Source organism: Oncorhynchus mykiss, chromosome 2, assembly GCF_057628025.1.
Source record: "Oncorhynchus mykiss isolate SJ-2025 chromosome 2, ASM5762802v1, whole genome shotgun sequence".
NCBI classification, from domain to species: domain Eukaryota; kingdom Metazoa; phylum Chordata; class Actinopteri; order Salmoniformes; family Salmonidae; genus Oncorhynchus; species Oncorhynchus mykiss.
The window spans coordinates 94,785,601-94,806,478 of record NC_143023.1 but is presented as its reverse complement, the minus strand read 5'-3'; the positions used below and the strand labels follow the sequence as shown (position 1 = coordinate 94,806,478).

At 42.0% G+C, this 20,878-nt stretch overlaps 1 protein-coding gene across 2 annotated transcripts in view; it reads right to left on the bottom strand.

The window, feature by feature from the left end:
• Positions 1–1,552: 1,552 nt before the first annotated feature.
• Positions 1,553–20,878, bottom strand: part of LOC110500303 (2-oxoadipate dehydrogenase complex component E1) — a 36,460-nt gene continuing 17,134 nt past the window's right edge. For both annotated transcript variants that reach the window (XM_021577617.3, XM_021577610.3), the window contains exons 7-18: positions 17,366–17,564; positions 16,194–16,353; positions 15,740–15,892; positions 14,473–14,557; positions 12,309–12,448; positions 10,547–10,697; positions 9,866–9,972; positions 9,263–9,427; positions 9,001–9,083; positions 4,513–4,679; positions 3,165–3,250; positions 1,553–2,649 (exon numbers count right to left, since the gene is read on the bottom strand). In XM_021577617.3, coding sequence (XP_021433292.1) covers positions 2,545–2,649; positions 3,165–3,250; positions 4,513–4,679; positions 9,001–9,083; positions 9,263–9,427; positions 9,866–9,972; positions 10,547–10,697; positions 12,309–12,448; positions 14,473–14,557; positions 15,740–15,892; positions 16,194–16,353; positions 17,366–17,564 — 1,601 coding nt within the window. In that variant the 3' untranslated portion in view covers positions 1,553–2,544. The remainder of the gene's footprint in view (positions 2,650–3,164; positions 3,251–4,512; positions 4,680–9,000; positions 9,084–9,262; positions 9,428–9,865; positions 9,973–10,546; positions 10,698–12,308; positions 12,449–14,472; positions 14,558–15,739; positions 15,893–16,193; positions 16,354–17,365; positions 17,565–20,878) is intronic.

The window sequence follows — 20,878 nt, the reverse complement described above, 5'->3', positions numbered from 1 at the left end:
GCGTGATGAGGATGTATGAGTGAACGATTAGTGTTGGCATTGCACCAAATCCACGACTCGTGTCATTGGAGCAAGTAATGGAGATATATATATATATATATAGTGGACAATGCAAGTGACGGCTTTCACATGAATAAAACGATGATGACATTGAACTATGCTTAGTCCTCACAACAAAATGGCAACCCCGAGGGAGTATTTAAAAATCCCCTGGCATTGCTTTTGCCCTAGGCCTTCCTACTTATGCATATAATAGAATGGAAAGCACATCCAGCATGCATGGCCTCAGCCAATCCAAAAGGCTTGTCACGGACTGCCTGCCTGGTCCCTGTTTAGAATATATCACGTTCAACAGTTATCATAATTACTTATGAGGATCTTTTTTTCCAAGGTCCCTCCCTCTCTTTCCCTCTCTCCACAAAACAAAAAAGGGACAAACTACTCTCAGTTAAATGCAATGGCTGTCTATTTAGAAAACCAATTAGATCTGTTATAGTGTCAGAAAATCTCAAAGGAAGTGAAATGAGTTTTCTGTTCTATTAGAAGGTGTTAATGGGATGATGGAGCCTCTCCTGTTTGTCTCCCTTGACAGACTGATTCATTTCTGGGCTCCTGAATCCCAAATCAACCCCTTGCTACTACAGTAGACCTTGAAATTAAAAATGTACCATTCTGGAGCTTTAGGCCATGCCCAGAAACAATCCCTGGCACCTACCCCCAATGCACTGTAAGATTGAATACCATCTCACAGAAAATACTGTGTTTTCTGGGCAGACCTGAATCCCAAATGAGGGCCTAGCCTGTACACCCAGATACCTGTGGATATCTGAGAGGATTTGATGGGTGTAAGCAAGGAGATAAGTAGTATAGCAACAATTCCACTTGTCTCATGAGTAAGATGGATTTACTGCCATATTGTTTACACCAATCCTCTCAGAAAGGGCTTAGTGGTTAGGTGCTGATTTGAATTCATAGTACAACTGAGTCACCCTCAAGAAGCTCAAGGATGCTACTATATTACTGACGATAAGAAGAACAGAGGAATTACAAGACTAGATCTAACGTCTGCTTTAGATAACCAGAAGAAATATTCCCACAACATATGCACAACTGTTTGAGAAAAGTATTTAGTGCTATTTTGTCATAACATGGAAGGTAGCTACTTAAGAAACTACATGGGAAAAAATGTGTTATGCAGGTGTGAACTACTTTTTAAAAAGTCCAATGTAGCAGTTTTATAAAATCTCAATTTCAAAACATTTCTGGGTACCAATTAAGTACCTTTACTATGATGGTTTTCGATTAAAGTTTAATAAAAACATTTTTAAAAAAGCTTCTTAGCAAAGCAATTTCTCAAGCAAGAATGTTGCTTGGACTGTCTGGGAGTGGTCTGAGTGGGGCATTAGTTTTGTACCACTAGATAGTAAATTAGACCTCTAATCCAGTAATGGTCAGTATTCTCATCGGACTGTTTAAATCGTACCTGTAGCAGTAAAGACAGAATCCACAACTAATGAAACCTTCTGAAAATGAAACAGAACTGCTACTGAGGTGGGATTAATATTTTAATTGGACTAATTTGTAGAGAAATAGCAGCCCTAACTTTCCTAAAGAAATAGTAAATAGCCGTGGTGCTGAAAGGCACATTTGTGCAGTAGTTGTTCGCTTGGTGTTTTTTCACAATTTAAACACAATGAAAATCTTTGGATTTCTACACACAAACAAAAATACACAAAATAATATTTTGAAGTTTAAATTTCACACTTTAACAGTATTTTGACATTTTATTATAACAAACTGATGTTGAGGCTGACATTGAAAACAGTAGAAAATCTACAGCAGCTCATGCGGACAACACTGATGAATGCCTCAGCCCTTTTGATTGACAACCTGAGACACTCTTCTACCTCGAAGAAACAAGATGATAGACTGAACAAGATGATAGACTGAACAAGATGATAGACGGAACAAGATGATAGACGGAACAAGATGATAGTCATATGTCAGGTTAATGAAATCAAATCATAATACTCTGCTGTTGTGTGATACATTTTTAAAAAAACAATGTATAAAACAATGATGCTCTAAATTTAGTGTCTAATGCCGTAATTCAATCTGAACCATATTTAGGTTTTGCTATTTGTCAGTAACCTAATAATGCCTTAGTGAATTGAACACAATAAAACAAAATAATAATAATAATAATTGCCCTACGCAATTTCTGACTGTCTATATCACATTGTTTTGTAGTTCCAACTACATTTCATAATGCTAAACCCATCCCCACGAACCGCCAAACAGCAACTGAATTCGCCACATTGAAAGCAGCCCTTTAGCACTTGTGTTTTGACAACATTTTGAATGGAGAGGATGAGAAGAGGTAGCCTAGCTTCCAGACTGAATCACGACAGTGAAACAAGTTAAACAAACATAAAACGGATCTGAATTCAGTCGGGATTTTCCAAGATAGAGATGTCATGTGGTTTTACTGGAGCTTCATGAAGTGGTGTTGGGGGTGAGCTTCCATTTTGTTGTTCCAGTGGCTCAGGAGGAGAAGGTGGCGGTGAGGACGGCCTCGTTCTGCTGCTGGTGGAGCGCTCCGATCCCCACAGCCGGGGCGGGCAGAGCAGGCCGACTGACCAATCGAAGCTGGGGGAGAGAAGAAATGCATAGTTAATATTTAGTCTCACATGGCACTTCACCCATGTGGGAGAACTGTGAGAACAGACTAGATAACGTCCAGAGATTTCTAACTCATTGTGACCTTATGTCCCAAATAGGGCCGAAGGAGATTAGCCTAAGCAAGTTAGTATTCTCCAAGCAGGGTAAGTAATATCCAAAGATGTAAACCCAGTTAAATCTATACTGTGTTTTCCTGGTCCTTCAGACAGGGACAGGGCACGCAGAGCCATGGTGTAATGGGAAAGGAAAGGGAAAGGGAGATACCTAGTCAGTTGTCTTCAACTGAAATGTGTCTTCAATGGTAACACACCCCAGCACAAGTTATATCTACGACTCCCCACCGGGATTCAATCGCCCGGGTCCGCCCTTCACACGGTTGCTCCCACCTACCTGTTTCCCAGTCTGATTTCTAAACTGTCTCAATGAAAGTGTCAAATATCCACACACAAAAACAACAAACCAAAGACAGGGACAGGGCTCACCTTGCAGGCCAGCTGCTTCTCAAACCTGGGGGCCACAAACGACCAGGGGCCCATGTTCTGGGGCTCCTCCTGACTCCACACGAACTCTGTATGGGACACACACAAAAACCAAGGTCATTGTCCATTCATGTTGATTTAATGCTGTTGCAGAGAAGTAAAGGGAACAGATGGCATCTGTGGTAAAGGAACAGCTTCTCAGAGCATTGTCCAGGAGGGGGAAAAAACATGCTCCGTGGAGAATTTCCTTTGAAATAGCTTTTTAGACCAGGTCGAGACTTAATCTGTGTCTGAGAAAATCAGCCTATGGTGTCTGTGGTAATTAGTGATGACCCAGCATGGGCCAAGCCAGGTGAGGTTGAGGTCAGGTCAGGGTACCTTAAGCGTCGGTGTACTTGGATAAAAGCAACTGCTAAACAGTATTTTAGATTTAGATACTAAAACCCTGCACCTTAGGAGACGTCTGCCCTACGTACAGACATGGAACACTTTAATAGTGTTTACATACTGTTTTACCCACTTTATATGTATATACTGTATTCTAGTCAAGGCTTATTCTATAGAACTACTGCTGTAAACACCTTTTCTATTCATATACTGTCCACAATGTCTATACACACCATCCTTTAATCATATTTAAATAAATAAATAAATATACACATATATTTATAGTCTGGACTCTGACATTGCTCGTGCTAATATTTCTTCATTCCTTTCGATACATTGTGGAGATTTTTGTGTATTGTTAGGTATTACTGCACTGAGCTAGAAACAAACATTTGGCTACACCTGCGACAACATCTGCAAAATATGCGTACGCCACCAATACATTTTTATATGATAGTAAAAATCTAGTCACATTTTATTGGTCACATACACATGGTTAGCAGATGTTAATGCGAGTGTAGCGAAATGCTTGTGCTTCTAGTTCCCGACCGTGCAGTAATATCTAACATGTAATCTAACAATTTCACAACAACTACCTTACAAGTGTAAAGGAATGAATAAGAATATGTACATAAAACTATATGAATGAGCGATGGCCGAACGGCATAGGCAAGATGCAGTAGATGGTATAGAGTACAGTATATACATATGAGATGAATAATGTAGGGTATGTAAACATTATATTAAGTGGCCTTGTTGAAAGTGGCTAGTGATACATTTTTACATTCATTTTATTAAAGTGGCTGGAGATGAGTCAGTATGTTGGCATCAGCCACTCAATGTTAGTGGTGGCTGTTTAACAGTCTGATGGCCTTGAGATATAAGCTGTTTTTCCAGTCTCTCGGTCCCAGCTTTGATGCAGTAGTGTTTGAGGTAAGTAGTGGCCAGGTCAGGTACAGCCTACCTTTAGCATTGGTGTACTTGTTCAGCTCCTGCTGCAGGGCCTCCAGAGGAAAGGGACACAGCTCCTCCAGTCTGATCAGTGCTGTGGTCTGAGTGGCAGCTGACGTTTCCCTCTGCTTCAACAGGGCATAGTAGTGCTTTCCTGAGCACAACACCACCCGCTGGACACTACAGGGATAGAAGGAACAGGATTATTAAATCAAACCTGGACAGCAATATTACACACACAGAGGACCAAACATTAGGAACATCTGCTCCTTCCATGACATAGACTGACCAGGTGAATTCCAAGTGAAAGCTATGACGCCTTACTGATGTCACTTGTTAAATCCACATCAGTGTAAATGTAGGGGAGGAGAAATTAAGACATGGATTATGTGTGCCACTCAGACAGTGAACGGGCAAGACAAAATATTTAAGAGCCTTTGAAGGGGTATGGTAGTAGGTGCCAGGAGCACCGGCTTGAGTGTGTCCACAACTGCAACGATGCTGGGTTTGTCAATGTCAACAGTTTCCTGTGTGTATCAAGAATGGTCCACCACCCAAAGGACATCCAGCCAACTTGACACAACTGTGGGAAGCATTGGAGTCAACATGGGCCAGCATCCCTGTGGAACGCTTTCAACACCTTGGGCTTCTGAGTGATGCAGCGGTTTAAGGCACTGCATCTCAGTGCTAGAGGCATCACTACAGACCCTGGTTCGATTCCAGGCTGTATCACAACCGGCCGTGATTGGAAGTCCCATAGGGTGGCGCACAATTGGCCCAGCGTCATCCGGGTTTGGCCAGGGTAGGTCATCATTGTAAAATAGAATTTGTTCTTAACTGACTTCCCTAGTTAAATAAAGGTTAAATAAAATAAATAAAAAACCTTGTAGAGTCCATCCCCCGATGAATTGAGTCTGTAATGAGGACAAACGGGGAACTGAATATCAGGAAGGTGTTCTTAATGTTTTGCCACTCAAACTTTTTGGAACCATGACACACCTTGATGGGATATAAAATTCTGCAGCAACCCTAAGATTTCCTTATTAAATTAACCAAATATTTCCCTATTAAATTAACCAAAGATTTCACTATTAAATTAACCTAATATTTCCCTGTGACAAATATTTTTTATATACACAGTGCCTTGCGAAAGTATTCGGCCCCCTTGAACTTTGCGACCTTTTTCCACATTTCAGGCTTCAAACATAAAGATATAAAACTGTATTTTTTTGTGAAGAATCAACAACAAGTGGGACACAATCATGAAGTGGAACGACATTTATTGGATATTTCAAACTTTTTTAACAAATCAAAAACTGAAAAATTGGGCGTGCAAAATTATTCAGCCCCTTTACTTTCAGTGCAGCAAACTCTCTCCAGAAGTTCACTGAGGATCTCTGAATGATCCAATGTTGACCTAAATGACTAATGATGATAAATACAATCCACCTGTGTGTAATCAAGTCTCCGTATAAATGCACCTGCACTGTGATAGTCTCAGAGGTCCGTTAAAAGCGCAGAGAGCATCATGAAGAACAAGGAACACACCAGGCAGGTCCGAGATACTGTTGTGAAGAAGTTTAAAGCCGGATTTGGATACAAAAAGATTTCCCAAGCTTTAAAACATCCCAAGGAGCACTGTGCAAGCGATAATATTGAAATGGAAGGAGTATCAGACCACTGCAAATCTACCAAGACCTGGCCGTCCCTCTAACCTTTCAGCTCATACAAGGAGAAGACTGATCAGAGATGCAGCCAAGAGGCCCATGATCACTCTGGATGAACTGCAGAGATCTACAGCTGAGGTGGGAGACTCTGTCCATAGGACAACAATCAGTCGTATATTGCTCAAATCTGGCCTTTATGGAAGAGTGGCAAGAAGAAAGCCATTTCTTAAAGATATCCATAAAAAGTGTTGTTTAAAGTTTGCCACAAGCCACCTGGGAGACACACCAAACATGTGGAAGAAGGTGCTCTGGTCAGATGAAACCAAAATTGAACTTTTTGGCAACAATGCAAAACGTTATGTTTGGCGTAAAAGCAACACAGCTCATCACCCTGAACACACCATCCCCACTGTCAAACATGGTGGTGGCAGCATCATGGTTTGGGCCTGCTTTTCTTCAGCAGGGACAGGGAAGATGGTTAAAATTGATGGGAAGATGGATGGAGCCAAATACAGGACCATTCTGGAAGAAAACCTGATGGAGTCTGCAAAAGACCTGAGACTGGGACGGAGATTTGTCTTCCAACAAGACAATGATCCAAAACATAAAGCAAAATCTACAATGGAATGGTTCAAAAATAAACATATCCAGGTGTTAGAATGGCCAAGTCAAAGTCTAGACCTGAATCCAATCGAGAATCTGTGGAAAGAACTGAAAACTGCTGTTCACAAATGCTCTCCATCCAACCTCACTGAGCTCGAGCTGTTTTGCAAGGAGGAATGGGAAAAAATGTCAGTCTCTCGATGTGCAAACTGATAGAGACATACCCCAAGCGACTTACAGCTGTAATCGCAGCAAAAGGTGGCGCTACAAAGTATCAACTTAAGGGGGCTGAATAATTTTGCACGCCCAATTTTTCAGTTTTTGATTTGTTAAAAAAGTTTGAAATATCCAATAAATGTCGTTCCACTTCATGATTGTGTCCCACTTGTTGTTGATTCTTCACAAAAAAATACAGTTTTAAATCTTTATGTTTGAAGCCTGAAATGTGGCAAAAGGTCGCAAAGTTCAAGGGGGCCGAATACTTTCGCAAGGCACTGTAGATTAAATAGGGTATTTATTTGAAATATTTTCATAGTTCCTTAACTCATGATGATAAAAGCATCCCGAGAATCTGCCCAGAATTTTTGTTCAGGTTTTTAGTTTTGAACCGTTTTGGCTACAGACAAGCGTTTTTGTTGTTGTTTTTTTGCATTGTAAAATTTGGACCAGAGTCACCAAGCCATGCTCCGTTTGTTTCTATGGCAGAGGCTGTGGTATAAGCTAAACCCAGAGACATATATTAAGAAATAAATGACTCCGGCTAAGCCTAATCAGATTTGTCTGTGCTAATTGTTTTCACAAAGTGAAATGATACAAATGACTATGCTTGTGAAACAACCTGAATGCGATTACAGCCTCTAGTCTTCTTGGGTAGGACGCTACAAGCTTGGCACACCTGTATTTGGGGAGTCTCTTTCATTTTTCTCTGCAGATCCTCTCAAGCTCTGTCATGTTGGATGGGGAATGTCGCTGCACAGCTATTTTCAGGTCTCTTCAGAGATGGTTGATCGGGTTCAAGTTGGGGCTCTGGCTGGGTCACTCAAGGACATTCAGCAACTTGTCCCATAGCCACTCCTGCCTTGTCTTGGCTGTGTGCTTATGGTCGTTGTCCTGTTGGAAGGTGAATCTTCAGCCCAGTCTGAGATCCTGAGCACTCTGGAGCAGGTTTTCATCAAGGATCTCTCTGTACTTTGCTCCGTTCATCTTTCCTTTGATCCTGACTAATCTCCCCGTCCCTGCTGCTGAAAAACATCACCACAGCATGATGCTGCCACCACCATGCTTCACCGTAGGGATGGTGCTAGGTTTCCTCCAGACGTGACGCTTGGCATTCAGGCCAAAGAGTTCAATCTTGGTTTCATCAGATCAGAGAATGTTGTTTCTCATGGTCTGAGAGTCCGTTCAGCCTGCCATGAGGCTTTTACTGAGGAGTGGCTTCAGTCTGGCCACTCTACCATAAAGGCCTGATTGGTGGAGTGCTGCAGAGATGGTTGTTCATCTCCACAAAGGAACTCTGGAGCTCTGTCAGTGACCATCAGGTTATTGGTCACCTCCCTGACCAAGGCCCTTCTCCCCCGATTGCTCAGTTTGGCCGGGAGACCAGCTCTAGGAAGAGTCTTGGTGGTTCCAAACTTCTTCCATTTAAGAATGACGGAGGCCACTGTGTTCTGGGGGACCTTCAATGCTGCAAAAAATGTTTGGTACCCTTCCCCAGATCTGTGTCTCGACACAATCCTGTCTCGGAGCTTTACGGACAATTCCTTTGACCTCATGGCTTGGTATTTGCTCATGGCTTGGTACATGCACTGTCAACTATGGGAACTTACATAGACAGGTGTGTGCCTTTCCAATCAAGTTGCGGAAGCATCTCAAGAATGATCCATGGAAATGCACCTGAGCTCAATTTTGAGTCTCATAGCAAAGGTTCTGAATAATTATGTAAATAAGGTATTTCTGTTTAGTATTTTTTATAAATGTGCAAAAAAATAACATTTTTTTTTTGCTTTGTCATTATGGGGTATTACGTGTAGAATGATGAGGAAAATGTTGTATTTAATCCATTTTAGAATAAGGCTGTAACGTAACAAAAATGTGGAAAAAGTCAAGTGGTCTGAATACTTTTCGAATGCACTGTATCTATCACATCCTAGAACCTTTTTTTGGTTCCAAATTTAAATTATTTTCTGACAGTGTACTATTTGATGGAGAGTGTATTGTGGGTCCTTCTTTACCTTGCTGGTGTGACTGAGGGGTCACCAATCACAGGCTTGAAATATGTACCAGGAGCCATGTCAACCACACTGGATGTTGCTCCCTACAGGTAGAAAACGGGAAGGAAATTCAACTCAGTCATTAAATATCTCCTGATCTATAAATAACTAGTCACCATGAGTGTTTCTGCACCTCTCCTTGCCCAAACGGATCTCCTCAAATAGCCTAAATGACTACTTTATGGCTTGATTGTATTAGAGGTTGAATATTTAAATGTCTTACAGAGAATCGGAGCAAAGTCTTGGGCCCGGCCACGATGAGCGGCTTGCGGAAGTTGCGTATCATTTGTCGTCTCAGCAGGTGGAAATACTGTGCTGGAGTCGTAGGGTTGACAACGCCCATGTTGACATTGTCACCATCCACCCCCTCCTCTTTACTGTCACATAGCTGGGGAGATGGCGAGAGATGATGGTTATTTAGATAGACAAGAAACCATACGTTTCAATGATCAGCTATTTTAATATATATATATATATATATATATTTTTTTTTTATATATGTTTTAACTAGGCAAGTCAGTTAAGAACAAATTCTTATTTTCAATGGCGGCCCAGAACGACAGGTCAGCTCGGGGATTTGAACTTGCAACCTTTCGGTTACTAGTCCAACGCTCTAACCACTAGGCTACCCTGCCGCCCCAATAACAGAGGTAGTTGACCCAGGTTATTAATCAAAAGTCGTTCCTCAATTCCTCACCTCCTCTCCCCTCATTCCTCCCCTATTGGGATTTTGAGAAGGAAGTGAGGAGAGCAGAGAAACTGAAGAGGAAAGACGTTTGACAAAAGAAGCCCAGCCAAACAAATTGGGACCGGCTGTCCTCCTCACCTGTAGGAACCTCTCTATACGGCATGAGGAGTGTTCAGGTCCGGCTCCGTCATAACCATGGGGCAGCAGGATCACCATCCCACACTGCAGCAGCCACTTAGCCTCACCTGGGAGAGACAGGGAAACGTTTCAATCAACCCCTAATGAAACCAGCCTCCATCTAGCTATATGAAGCCTTTACGTATCCCACAAAGCAGCAGCTACTAAACCTATTGGAGTAGGAACCACAAACACAGCTCAGAGTTATCTGTGAGTGCATCTATGTAGTATTAATCAAGTCTTCTCTATAAAGCCTTTTATATGTTGTCGTTAGACAACAGCCTATTATCTCTACTCGGACATGATGAGAAAATGGGTTGCCTCCATATTCCGTTCATTCAGCTACTTCCTTGAAACCCTCCTCATTCGGTTATAAAGATTGCTGGGCCGGTTTCCTGGACATGGATTGAGCCAAGCCCTGGACTCAAAACCACTTTCAAATGGTAAACATGTTATTTAGTCCAGAACTAGGCTTAATCTGTGTCCAGGAAACCGTCCCGATAGGTATACTGTGCACCACGAGTGGTTAGAATGAACCCGGTCCATCATGTACAACTGTCTGTAAATACAGGAACTAACCTAAAAATAGCCCTTGGCTACAGGAAGTGACATTAATTCCAATAATTAACCAGAGTATCATACCTCCGGAGATGAAGGTGTCGAAGATGATCTGAGCTCCGTTGAAGAAGTCACCAAACTGAGCCTCCCAGATGGGCAGGAGTTTAGGCTGGGCGATGGCCATGCCATACTCAAAGCCCAGCACGGCCTCCTCAGACAGAGCACTGTTACACACCTGGGTGACACACACAGACACACACAAGTGCACGCTCTATAACAAGTTTAACCAGTATACAGTAGAAGATAATGGTTTAGTTATAATGAGCATGTGACTGTTTCAGTTGTACAGGGGTGGGCAACAGGAGGGATTTTCTTTGCCCTGTTGAAAAGTTTTAGTAAATTATTTTTATATATTATTATTTTAGTTTTTAGTCACAAAACCAAAATCACCAGGAATTCAGCTGAAAAAAATAGTTTAAAATAGGAAACCTGTTCCCAAGAGATACATGTGATCGTGTCTCAATGTAATTCAAGGTATGAAATTATTGTATTTGAAAAGAACAAATCTCTTTTTAGGATTAGTTGTGATATATTTGCAGTGTACAAATTATTATAATTATATTTCTGGTCCTCCAACCATCCGCACCAACAAAAAAAAGCATCCAGCGGCTGATTCTAGTTGTCTACCCTGCAGCAGTATTACTGACAGGAATCTTTACAGTTGTAACGCTGATTCTAGTTGTCTGCCCTGCAGCAGTATTACTGACAGGAATCTTTACAGTTGTAACACTGATTCTAGTTGCCTACCCTGCAGCAGTATTACTGACAGGAATCTTTACAGTTGTAACACTGATTCTAGTTGCCTACCCTGCAGCAGTATTACTGACAGGAATCTTTACAGTTGTAACACTGATTCTAGTTGTCTACCCTGCAGCAGTATTACTGACAGGAATCTTTACAGTTGTAACACTGATTCTAGTTGTCTACCCTGCAACAGTATTACTGACAGGAATCTTTACATTTGTAACACTGATTCTAGTTGCCTACCCTGCAGCAGTATTACTGACAGGAATCTTTACAGTTGTAACACTGATTCTAGTTGCCTACCCTGCAGCAGTATTACTGACAGGAATCTTTACAGTTGTAACACTGATTCTAGTTGCCTACCCTGCAGCAGTATTACTGACAGGAATCTTTACAGTTGTAACACTGATTCTAGTTGTCTGCCCTGCAGCAGTATTACTGACAGGAATCTTTACAGTTGTAACACTGATTCTAGTTGCCTACCCTGCAGCAGTATTACTGACAGGAATCTTTACAGTTGTAACACTGATTCTAGTTGCCTACCCTGCAGCAGTATTACTGACAGGAATCTTTACAGTTGTAACACTGATTCTAGTTGTCTGCCCTGCAGCAGTATTACTGACAGGAATCTTTACAACTAACGCTTGTCGTCTGGGGAAGGAGATGAGGACCAATGCGCAGCGTGGTACGTGTTCATCTTATTTAATGTAAACTGAACACTGAATAACAAAACAACAACGAAAACAACCGAAACAGCTCTATCTGGTGCAGACACACAAAGACAGAAAACAACCACCCACAAAACACAATGGAAAACAGGCTACCGAAATATGGTTCTCAATCAGGGACAACGATTGACAGCCGCCTCGGATTGAGAACCATACCAGGCCAAACACAGAAATAGAAAATCATAGACAAACTAACATAGACAACCCTCCCAACTCACGCCCTGACCATACTAAAACAAAAGAACTAAGGTCAGAACGTGACAACAACGTGGTTTAGGGGGATAGTACATAGTCATCATCTATGTGTTAAATACCTCCATGAATCCTTTCTGTTCAGGGTCTATGTGGTTTAGGGGGATGTATATATCATTTGTGTCCTGACAAACTATCATGGCATGTCTCTGACTGAAGGTGCCTCTCCCAACGTCCTGCCCACTGATGCGAATGTTGAACCCTGCAGAACAGAATAAACACATTCTTACAAAACATGAGCGAATTACACCAAGAAATAACAACAACAAAACAATGTGTTGTTCTAAGTATTTGAAAATTAAAGAGAGCCGCACACTCTAGGAGCTCAGATGCAAAAAAAATTATTACCAACCTTCATCACCTGATGAAGACAGCTTGGCTGTCGAAACGTTGGTAATTCAATTTTTGCATCTGAGCTCCTAGAGTGTGCAGCTCTCTTTTATTTTCAAGTTTTCTACTCCGCTAGCCAGCACCTCGTCTTAATAGGTGTGCGTTTCTTTTTCTTCTAGATTGACAGTATTGACATTTTATGGAAATGTTCAGTCTGGAAAACCTAAATCTATCAAGCAATTTCTGTAAAATATAATAAAAATAATAAATATAATAAATATCAATCCCTTTTTTGTTTCCACTATCATGCAAAAAAACCCACCAAACTATGCTAGCGGAAGTTTACATACACCTTAGCCAAATACATTTAAACTCAGTTTTTCACAATTCCTGACTTTTAATCCAAGTAAAAATTCCCTGTCTTAGGTCAGTTAGGATCACCACTTTATTTTAAGAATGTGAAATGTCAGAATAATAGTAGAGAGAATTATTTCTTTCAGCTTTTATTTCTTTCATCACATTCCTAGTGGGTCAGAAGTTCACATACACTCAATTAGTATTTGGTAGCATTGCCTTTAAATTGTTTACCTTGGGTCAAATGTTTCGGGTAGCCTTCCACAAGCTTTCCACAATAAGTTGGGTGCATTTTGGCCCATTCCTCCTGACAGAGCTGGTGTAACTGAGTCAGGTTTGTAGGCCTCCTTGCTCACACACGCTTTTACAGTTCTGCCCACAAATTTTCTATAGGATTGAGGTCAGGGCTTTGTGGTGGCCACTCCAATACCTTTACTTTGTTGTCCTTAAGCCATTTCGCCACAGCTTTGGAAGTATGCTTGGGGTCATTGTCCATTTGGAAGACCCATTTGTGACCAAGCTTTAACTAACTGATGTCTTGAGATGTTGCTTCAATATATCCACATAATTTTCCTTTCTCATGATGCCATCTATTTTGTGAAGCACACCAGCTTGCACGCCTCCACCTTTTTCCTTCATTATGGCCAAACAGTTCTATTTTTGTTTCATCAGACCGGAGGACATTTCTCCAAAAAGTACAAACTTTGTCCCATGTGCAGTTGCAAACCATAGTCTGGCTATTTTATGGCGGTTTTGGAGCAGTGGCTTCTTCCTTGCTGAGCGGCCTTTCAGGTTATGTTGATATAGGACTCGTTTTACTGTGGATATAGATCATTTTGTACCTGTTTCCTCCAGCATCTTCACAAGGTCCTTTGCTGTTGTTCTGTGATTGATTTGCACTTTTCGCACCGAAGTACGTTCATCTCTAGGAGACAGAACGCGTCTCCTTCCTGAGCGGTATGACAGCTGTGTGGTCCCATGGAGTTTATGCTTGCGTACTATTGTTTGTACAGACTTGTGGAGGTCTACAATTTTTTTTCTGAGGTCTTGGCTGATTTATTTTGATTTTCCCATGATGTCAAGAAAAGAGGCACTGAGTTTGAAGGTAGGCCTTGAAATACATCCACAGGTACACCTTCAATTAACTCAAATTATGTCAATTAACCTATCAGAAGCTTCTAAAGCAATGACATCATTGTCTGGAATTTTCCAAGCTGTTTAAAGGCTCAGTCAACTTAGTGTTAGTAAACTTCTGACCCCCTGGAATTGTGATACAGTGAATGATAAGTGAAATAATCTTTCTGTAAAAAATTGTTGGAAAAATTACTTCTGTCATGCACAAAGTAGATGTCCAAACCGACTTGTCAAAACTATAGTTTGTTAACAAGAAAATGGTGGAGTGGTTGAAAAACAAGTTAAGGACTCCAACCTAAGTGTATGTAAACTTCTGACAACAACTGTATATGGTGGATACGTAAACTGGCCAGCTCAGTACAGCTTAGTTTGGCTTTGTGGTGTAAAAAGCCATGGAGTCTGACTGACCTTGGCAGAGCAGAGAGCCAAACGCCATGGCCTCAGCAGTGGACCAGTCCAGATTAGTTCCATTCTCCACTTTCGCAAGGCGACCCTGAGAGAAGAACACAACAGATCTGTTTTCATAGAGCTTCAGAGAGTCTTTAAAACGAGAACAGCGAGCTTCATCCAGCTCGAGCAAAGAACAACAGACTGCACTGTTCACACTAGTGAGGCCTGCCGTCACCCAATTACATTTGGGCTTTAGAAAAGCGCTATATTGCTGAAAGCAAATCAAATCAAAGTTTGTCACGTGTGCCGAATACAACCGGTGTGGACCTTACAGTGAAATGCTGAATACAACAGGTGTAGTAGACCTTACAGTGAAATGCTGAATACAACCGGTGTAGTATACCTTACAGTGAAATGCTGAATACAACAGGTGTAGTATACCTTACAGTGAAATGCTGAATACAACAGGTGTAGTAGACCTTACAGTGAAATGCTGAATACAACAGGTGTAGTAGACCTTACAGTGAAATGCTGAATACAACAGGTGTAGTAGACCTTACAGTGAAATGCTGAATACAACAGGTGTAGTATACCTTACAGTGAAATGCTGAATACAACAGGTGTAGTAGACCTTACAGTGAAATGCTGAATACAACAGGTGTAGTATACCTTACAGTGAAATGCTGAATACAACAGGTGTAGTAGACCTTACAGTGAAATGCTGAATACAACAGGTGTAGTAGACCTTACAGTGAAATGCTGAATACAACAGGTGTAGTAGACCTTACAGTGAAATGCTGAATACAACAGGTGTAGTATACCTTACAGTGAAATGCCGAATACAACAGGTGTAGTAGACCTCACAGTGAAATGCTGAATACAACAGGTGTAGTAGACCTTACAGTGAAATGCTGAATACAACAGGTGTAGGTAGACCTTACAGTGAAATGCTTACTTACAGGCTCTAACCAATAGTGAAAAAGGAAACATACTGTATTTGGTCAAAATCGGTTTGGTCCTTTTTCATTTGTACGGTATTGTTTACTTTCCTTTGTTTGTTTTCTCCTATTGAACTGTACATATATATATATATATATATATGTGTGTATTGTATCTTGAGACTGTAATTGTCTAGGATATATGCATGAAAAAACAATAATTGTTCACACAAAAAAAAAGCACTGTATTGTAGCGAACCATGTTAGTAATATCTAAAAATTCCACAACAACTACCTAATACACACAAAAGTATATATATATATATATATCCTATAATTGTTATTACCGCCACGTGCATCTTCCCCAAGTGACTGTGTAGCTGGACTCCTTCGGGGATCTCCACAGATTTGGCCCCTACGTACTGCAGCAGGGGAGCAGGCACCCCGGTGTCCCAGTGAGTGACCCTTGCCTGGGGCTCCTCCAGACCTCCCCAGCGCCCCTGCAACAACAACAACAATACAACTGTATTAGTCTATTTGCTACAGCAAACAATAGAAACATGAATTCTGCTCCGTTTCTCAACACCCCAGGGAGCTCTCGTCACCAGACCCGGGTACAAACGGTCACATATTTTGAGCGTTTGCTTTAATCTGCCTGTGGTGTCAACATATTCTATTGGTTCCATCGTATGACGCAAACTCAATCAAGCCCAGCTAAAGTATTTGAAATTATTTCACATCACAGACCCTGTAGAGGGTCATATTACCTGGTGGGTGGAGGGCTGTAGAGGGTCATGTTACCTGCAGGTTCATGGGTGGAGGGCTGTAGAAGATCATGTTAGTCAGCTTGTCGTTCAGCATGCCGTAGTGGGCTGTCCTGATAGCAACACGCTCCTCCTCTGTCATCAGGCCCTCTGAGATCAGCTGGTCAGTGTAAGAGTCTGGGGTGCTCTTCCTGGAGCTGGAGGGGATGAGGAGAGGGTAGGTATTTGATGTTATTTGGACATTGTTCTGTAATCAAGGCTATATAAGGGCAAACAGTCTAAAAAAAATACTATATATTAGGAAGGTTAGAGTTGATGAGGTGTTGTTTGAAAAGATTAGATAAGATGGCTTCATGGTCAGTCCATTGTTATACTGTAATCAAGTATACAGGCCATTGTTATACTGTAATCAAGTATACAGGCCATTGTTATACTGTAATCAAGTATACAGGCCATTGTTATACTGTAATCAAGTATACAGGCCATTGTTATACTGTAATCAAGTATACAGTCCATTGTTATACTGTAATCAAGTATACAGGCCATTGTTATACTGTAATCAAGTATACAGGCCATTGTTATACTGTAATCAAGTATACAGGCCATTGTTATACTGTAATCAAGTATACAGGCCATTGTTATACTGTAATCAAGTATACAGGCCATTGTTATACTGTAATCAAGTATACAGTTCAAGGAAATAAACATCAGCAACCATCTTGTTGCAAAGAGAATTAGAGAAGGGGGATACCTAGTCAGTTGTATAGGGAAAAGGGGATACCTAGTCAGTTGTATAGGGAAAAGGGGATACCTAGTCAGTTGTATAGGGAAAGGGGTATACCTAGTCAGTTGTATAGGGAAAGGGGGATACCTAGTCAGTTGTATAGGGAAGGGGGGATACCTAGTCAGTTGTATAGGGAAGGGGGACACCTAGTCAGTTGTATAGGGAAATGGGATACCAAGTCAGTTGTACAACTGAATGCATTCAACTGAAATGTGTCTTCTGCATTTAACCCAACCCCTCTGAATCAGAGGAGCGGGGGGGCTGCCTTAATCTAGTTCTCAATGATTTAGGCTACCTGGTTGGATAAATCATTGGAGAGCCTTACGTTAGAACTTTGCACTTTCCAGAAATGAACTTATTAGTAGAACCCTGTCCAATGAATTGATTGTTAAATACCTCAGAGGGCAGTAAAGTCAACGACCTACCGGATGATCTTGTACATGGCAGGGTTAGTGAAGGAGGGTTCGTCCAGCTCGTTGTGTCCCCACTGTCTGTAGCAGAGCAGATCCAGAATAACATCCTTCCTGAAGCGTCTCTGGTACTCCACCGCCAGCCTCGTGGCTCGCACCACCTCATCCGCATCATCACCGTTCACATGGATCACCGCACAGCCCACCATCTTACCTGGAGAGGGGAGAAGACACACAGAGTGAGATATTACCGATGTATTGACATTCCCGTATATTACGGATTCTAATTCCCAAAGAAGCTGAAGCTGGAGACTCACATCTCCCTCACTAGCTTTAAGCACCAGCTGTCAGAGCAGCTTACAGATCACTGTACCTGTACATAGCCCATCTGTAAACAGCCCATCTATCTACCTCATCCCCATACTGTATTTATTTATTTATTTATTTATTTATTTATTTACCTTGCTCCTCTACCATTCCAGTGTTTAATTGCTATATTGTAATTATATTGTAATTACTTCGCCAGCATGACCTATTTAATGCATGGAGGAATGGGCCAAAATACCAGCAACAGTGTGTGAAAACCTTGTGAAGACTTACAGAAAACGTTTGACCTCTGTCATTGCCAACAAAGTGTATATAACAAAGTATTGACAAACTTTTGTTATTGACCAAATACTTATTTTCCACCATAATTTGCAAATAAATTCATTAAAAATCCTACAATGTGATTTTCTGGATTTTTTTCTCTCATTTTGTCTGTCATAGTTGAAGTCTACCTATGATGAAAATTACAGGCCTCTCTCATCTTTTTAAGTGGGAGAACTTGCACAATTGGTGGCTGACTAAATACCTTTTTGCCCCACTGTATGTTATTTAATAGTTTTGATGTCTTCACTATTATTCTAAATGTAGAAAATAGTACAAATAAAGAAAAACACTTGAATGAGTAGGTATCTCCAAACTTTTGACTGGTACTGTACATATACGGTGCCTTCGGAATATATCCAGACCAATTGACTTTTTCCACATTGTGTTAGGTTCCTGCCTTATTCTAACTATTTTTTTTCTCTCTCATCAATCTACACACAATAACACATAATGACAAAGCAAAAACAGGTTTAGACATTTTTGCACATTTATAAAAAATAAACTGAAATATCACATTAGTATTCAGACACTTTACATCAGTACTTTGTTGAAGCACATTTGGCAGCAATTACAGCCTTGAATCTTCTTGGGTATAACGCTACAAGCTTGGCACACCTGTATTTGGGGAGTTTCTCCCATTCTTTTCTCCAGCTCTTCTCAAGCTCTGTCAGGTTGGATGGGGAGCGTTGCTACATCTTTGCCTCGATCCTGACTAGTCTTCCAGTCCCTGCCGCTGAAAAACATCACCACAGCATGATGCTGCCACCACCATGCTTCACCGTAGGGATGGTGCCAGGTTTCCTCCAGATGTGATGCTTGGCATTCAGGCCAAAGAGTTCAATCTTGATTTCATCAGAATAGAGAATCTTGTTTCTCATGGTCAGAGTTTTTAGGTGCCTTTTGGCAAACTCCAAGTGGGCTGTCATGTGCCTTTTACTGAGTAGTGGCTTCCGTCTGGCCACTCTACCAAAAAGGCCTGATTGGTGGAGGGCTGCAAAGATGGTTGTCCATCTGGAACGTTCTCCCATCTCCATTGAGGAACTCTAGAGCTCTGTCAGAGTGACCATTGGGTTCTTGGTCACCTCCCTGACCAAGGCCCTTCTCCCATGATTGCTCAGTTCGGCCGGGCAGCCAGCTCTAGGAAGAGTCTTGGTGGTTCCAAACTTCTTCCATTTAAGAGCGATGGAGGTCACTGTGTTCTTGGGTACCTTCAATACTGCAGAAATGTTTTTGTACCCTTCCCCAGATCTGTGCCTCAACACAGTCCTGTCTCGGAGCTCTACGGACAATTCCTTCGACCTCGTGGCTTGGTTTTTGCTCTGACATGCACTGACAACTGTGGGACCTTATATAGACAGGTGTGTGCCTTTCCAAATCATGTCCAATCAATTGAATTTTTGGACTCCAATCAAGTTGTAGAAAGATCTCAAGGATGATCAATGAAAACAGGACACACCTGAGAAAAATGTTGTCTCATAGCAAAGGGTCTGCCTTGTATACTGTTGTGCAGGTTAGTTATCATTGTTTTAGTTTACAATGGAGCCCCTAGTTCCACTCTTTATACCCCTGATTCCTCCTTTGTCCCACCCCCCACACATGCGGTGACCTCACCCATTACAACCAGCATGTCCAGAGATACAACCTCTCTCATCATCACCCAGTGCCTGGGCTTACCTCCGCTGTACCCGCACCCCACCATACCCCTGTTTGCGCATTATGCCCTGAATATATTCTACCATGCCCAGAAACCTGCTCCTCTTATTCTCTGTCCCCAACGCCCTAGGCGACCAGTTTTGATAGCCTTCAGCCGCACCCTCATACTACTCCTTCTCTGTTCCGCGGGTGATGTGGAGGTAAACCCAGGCCCTGCATGTCCCCAGGCACCCTCATTTGTTGACTTCTGTGATCGAAAAAGCCTTGGTTTCATGCATGTCAACATCAGAAGCCTCCTCCCTAAGTGTGTCTTACTCACTGCTCTAGCACACTCTGCTAACCCTGATGTCCTTGCCGTGTCTGAATCCTGGCTCAGGAAGGCCACCAAAAATTCTGAGATTTCCATACCCAACTATAACATCTTCCGTCAAGATAGAACTGCCAAAGGGGGAGGAGTTGCAGTCTACTGCAGAGATAGCCTGCAAAGTAATGTCATACTCTCCAGGTCCATACCCAAACAGTTCGAACTACTAATTTTGAAAATTACTCTCTCCAGAAATAAGTCTCTCACTGTTGCCGCCTGCTACCGACCCCCCTCAGCTCCCAGCTGTGCCCTGGACACCATTTGTGAATTGATCGCCCCCCATCTAGCTTCAGAGTTTGTTCTGTTAGGTGACCTAAACTGGGATATGCTTAACACCCCGGCAGTCCTACAATCTAAGCTAGATGCCCTCAATCTCACTCAAATCATCAAGGAACCCACCAGGTACAACCCTAACTCTGTAAACAAGGGCACCCTCATTGACGTCATCCTGACCAACTGGCCCTCCAAATACACCTCCGCTGTCTACAACCAGGATCTCAGCGATCACTGCCTCATTGCCTGTATCCGCTACGGAGCCGCAGTCAAACGACCACCCCTCATCACTGTCAAACGCTCCCTAAAACACTTCTGCGAGCAGGCCTTTCTAATCGACCTGGCCCGGGTATCCTGGAAGGACATTGACCTCATCCCGTCAGTTGAGGATGCCTGGTCTTTCTTTAAAAGTAACTTCCTCACCATTTTAGATAAGCATGCTCCGTTCAAAAAATGCAGAACTAAGAACAGATATAGCCCCTGGTTCACTCCAGACCTGACTGCCCTCGACCAGCACAAAAACATCCTGTGGCGGACTGCGCTAACATCGAATAGTCCCCGCGATATGCAACTGTTCAGGGAAGTCA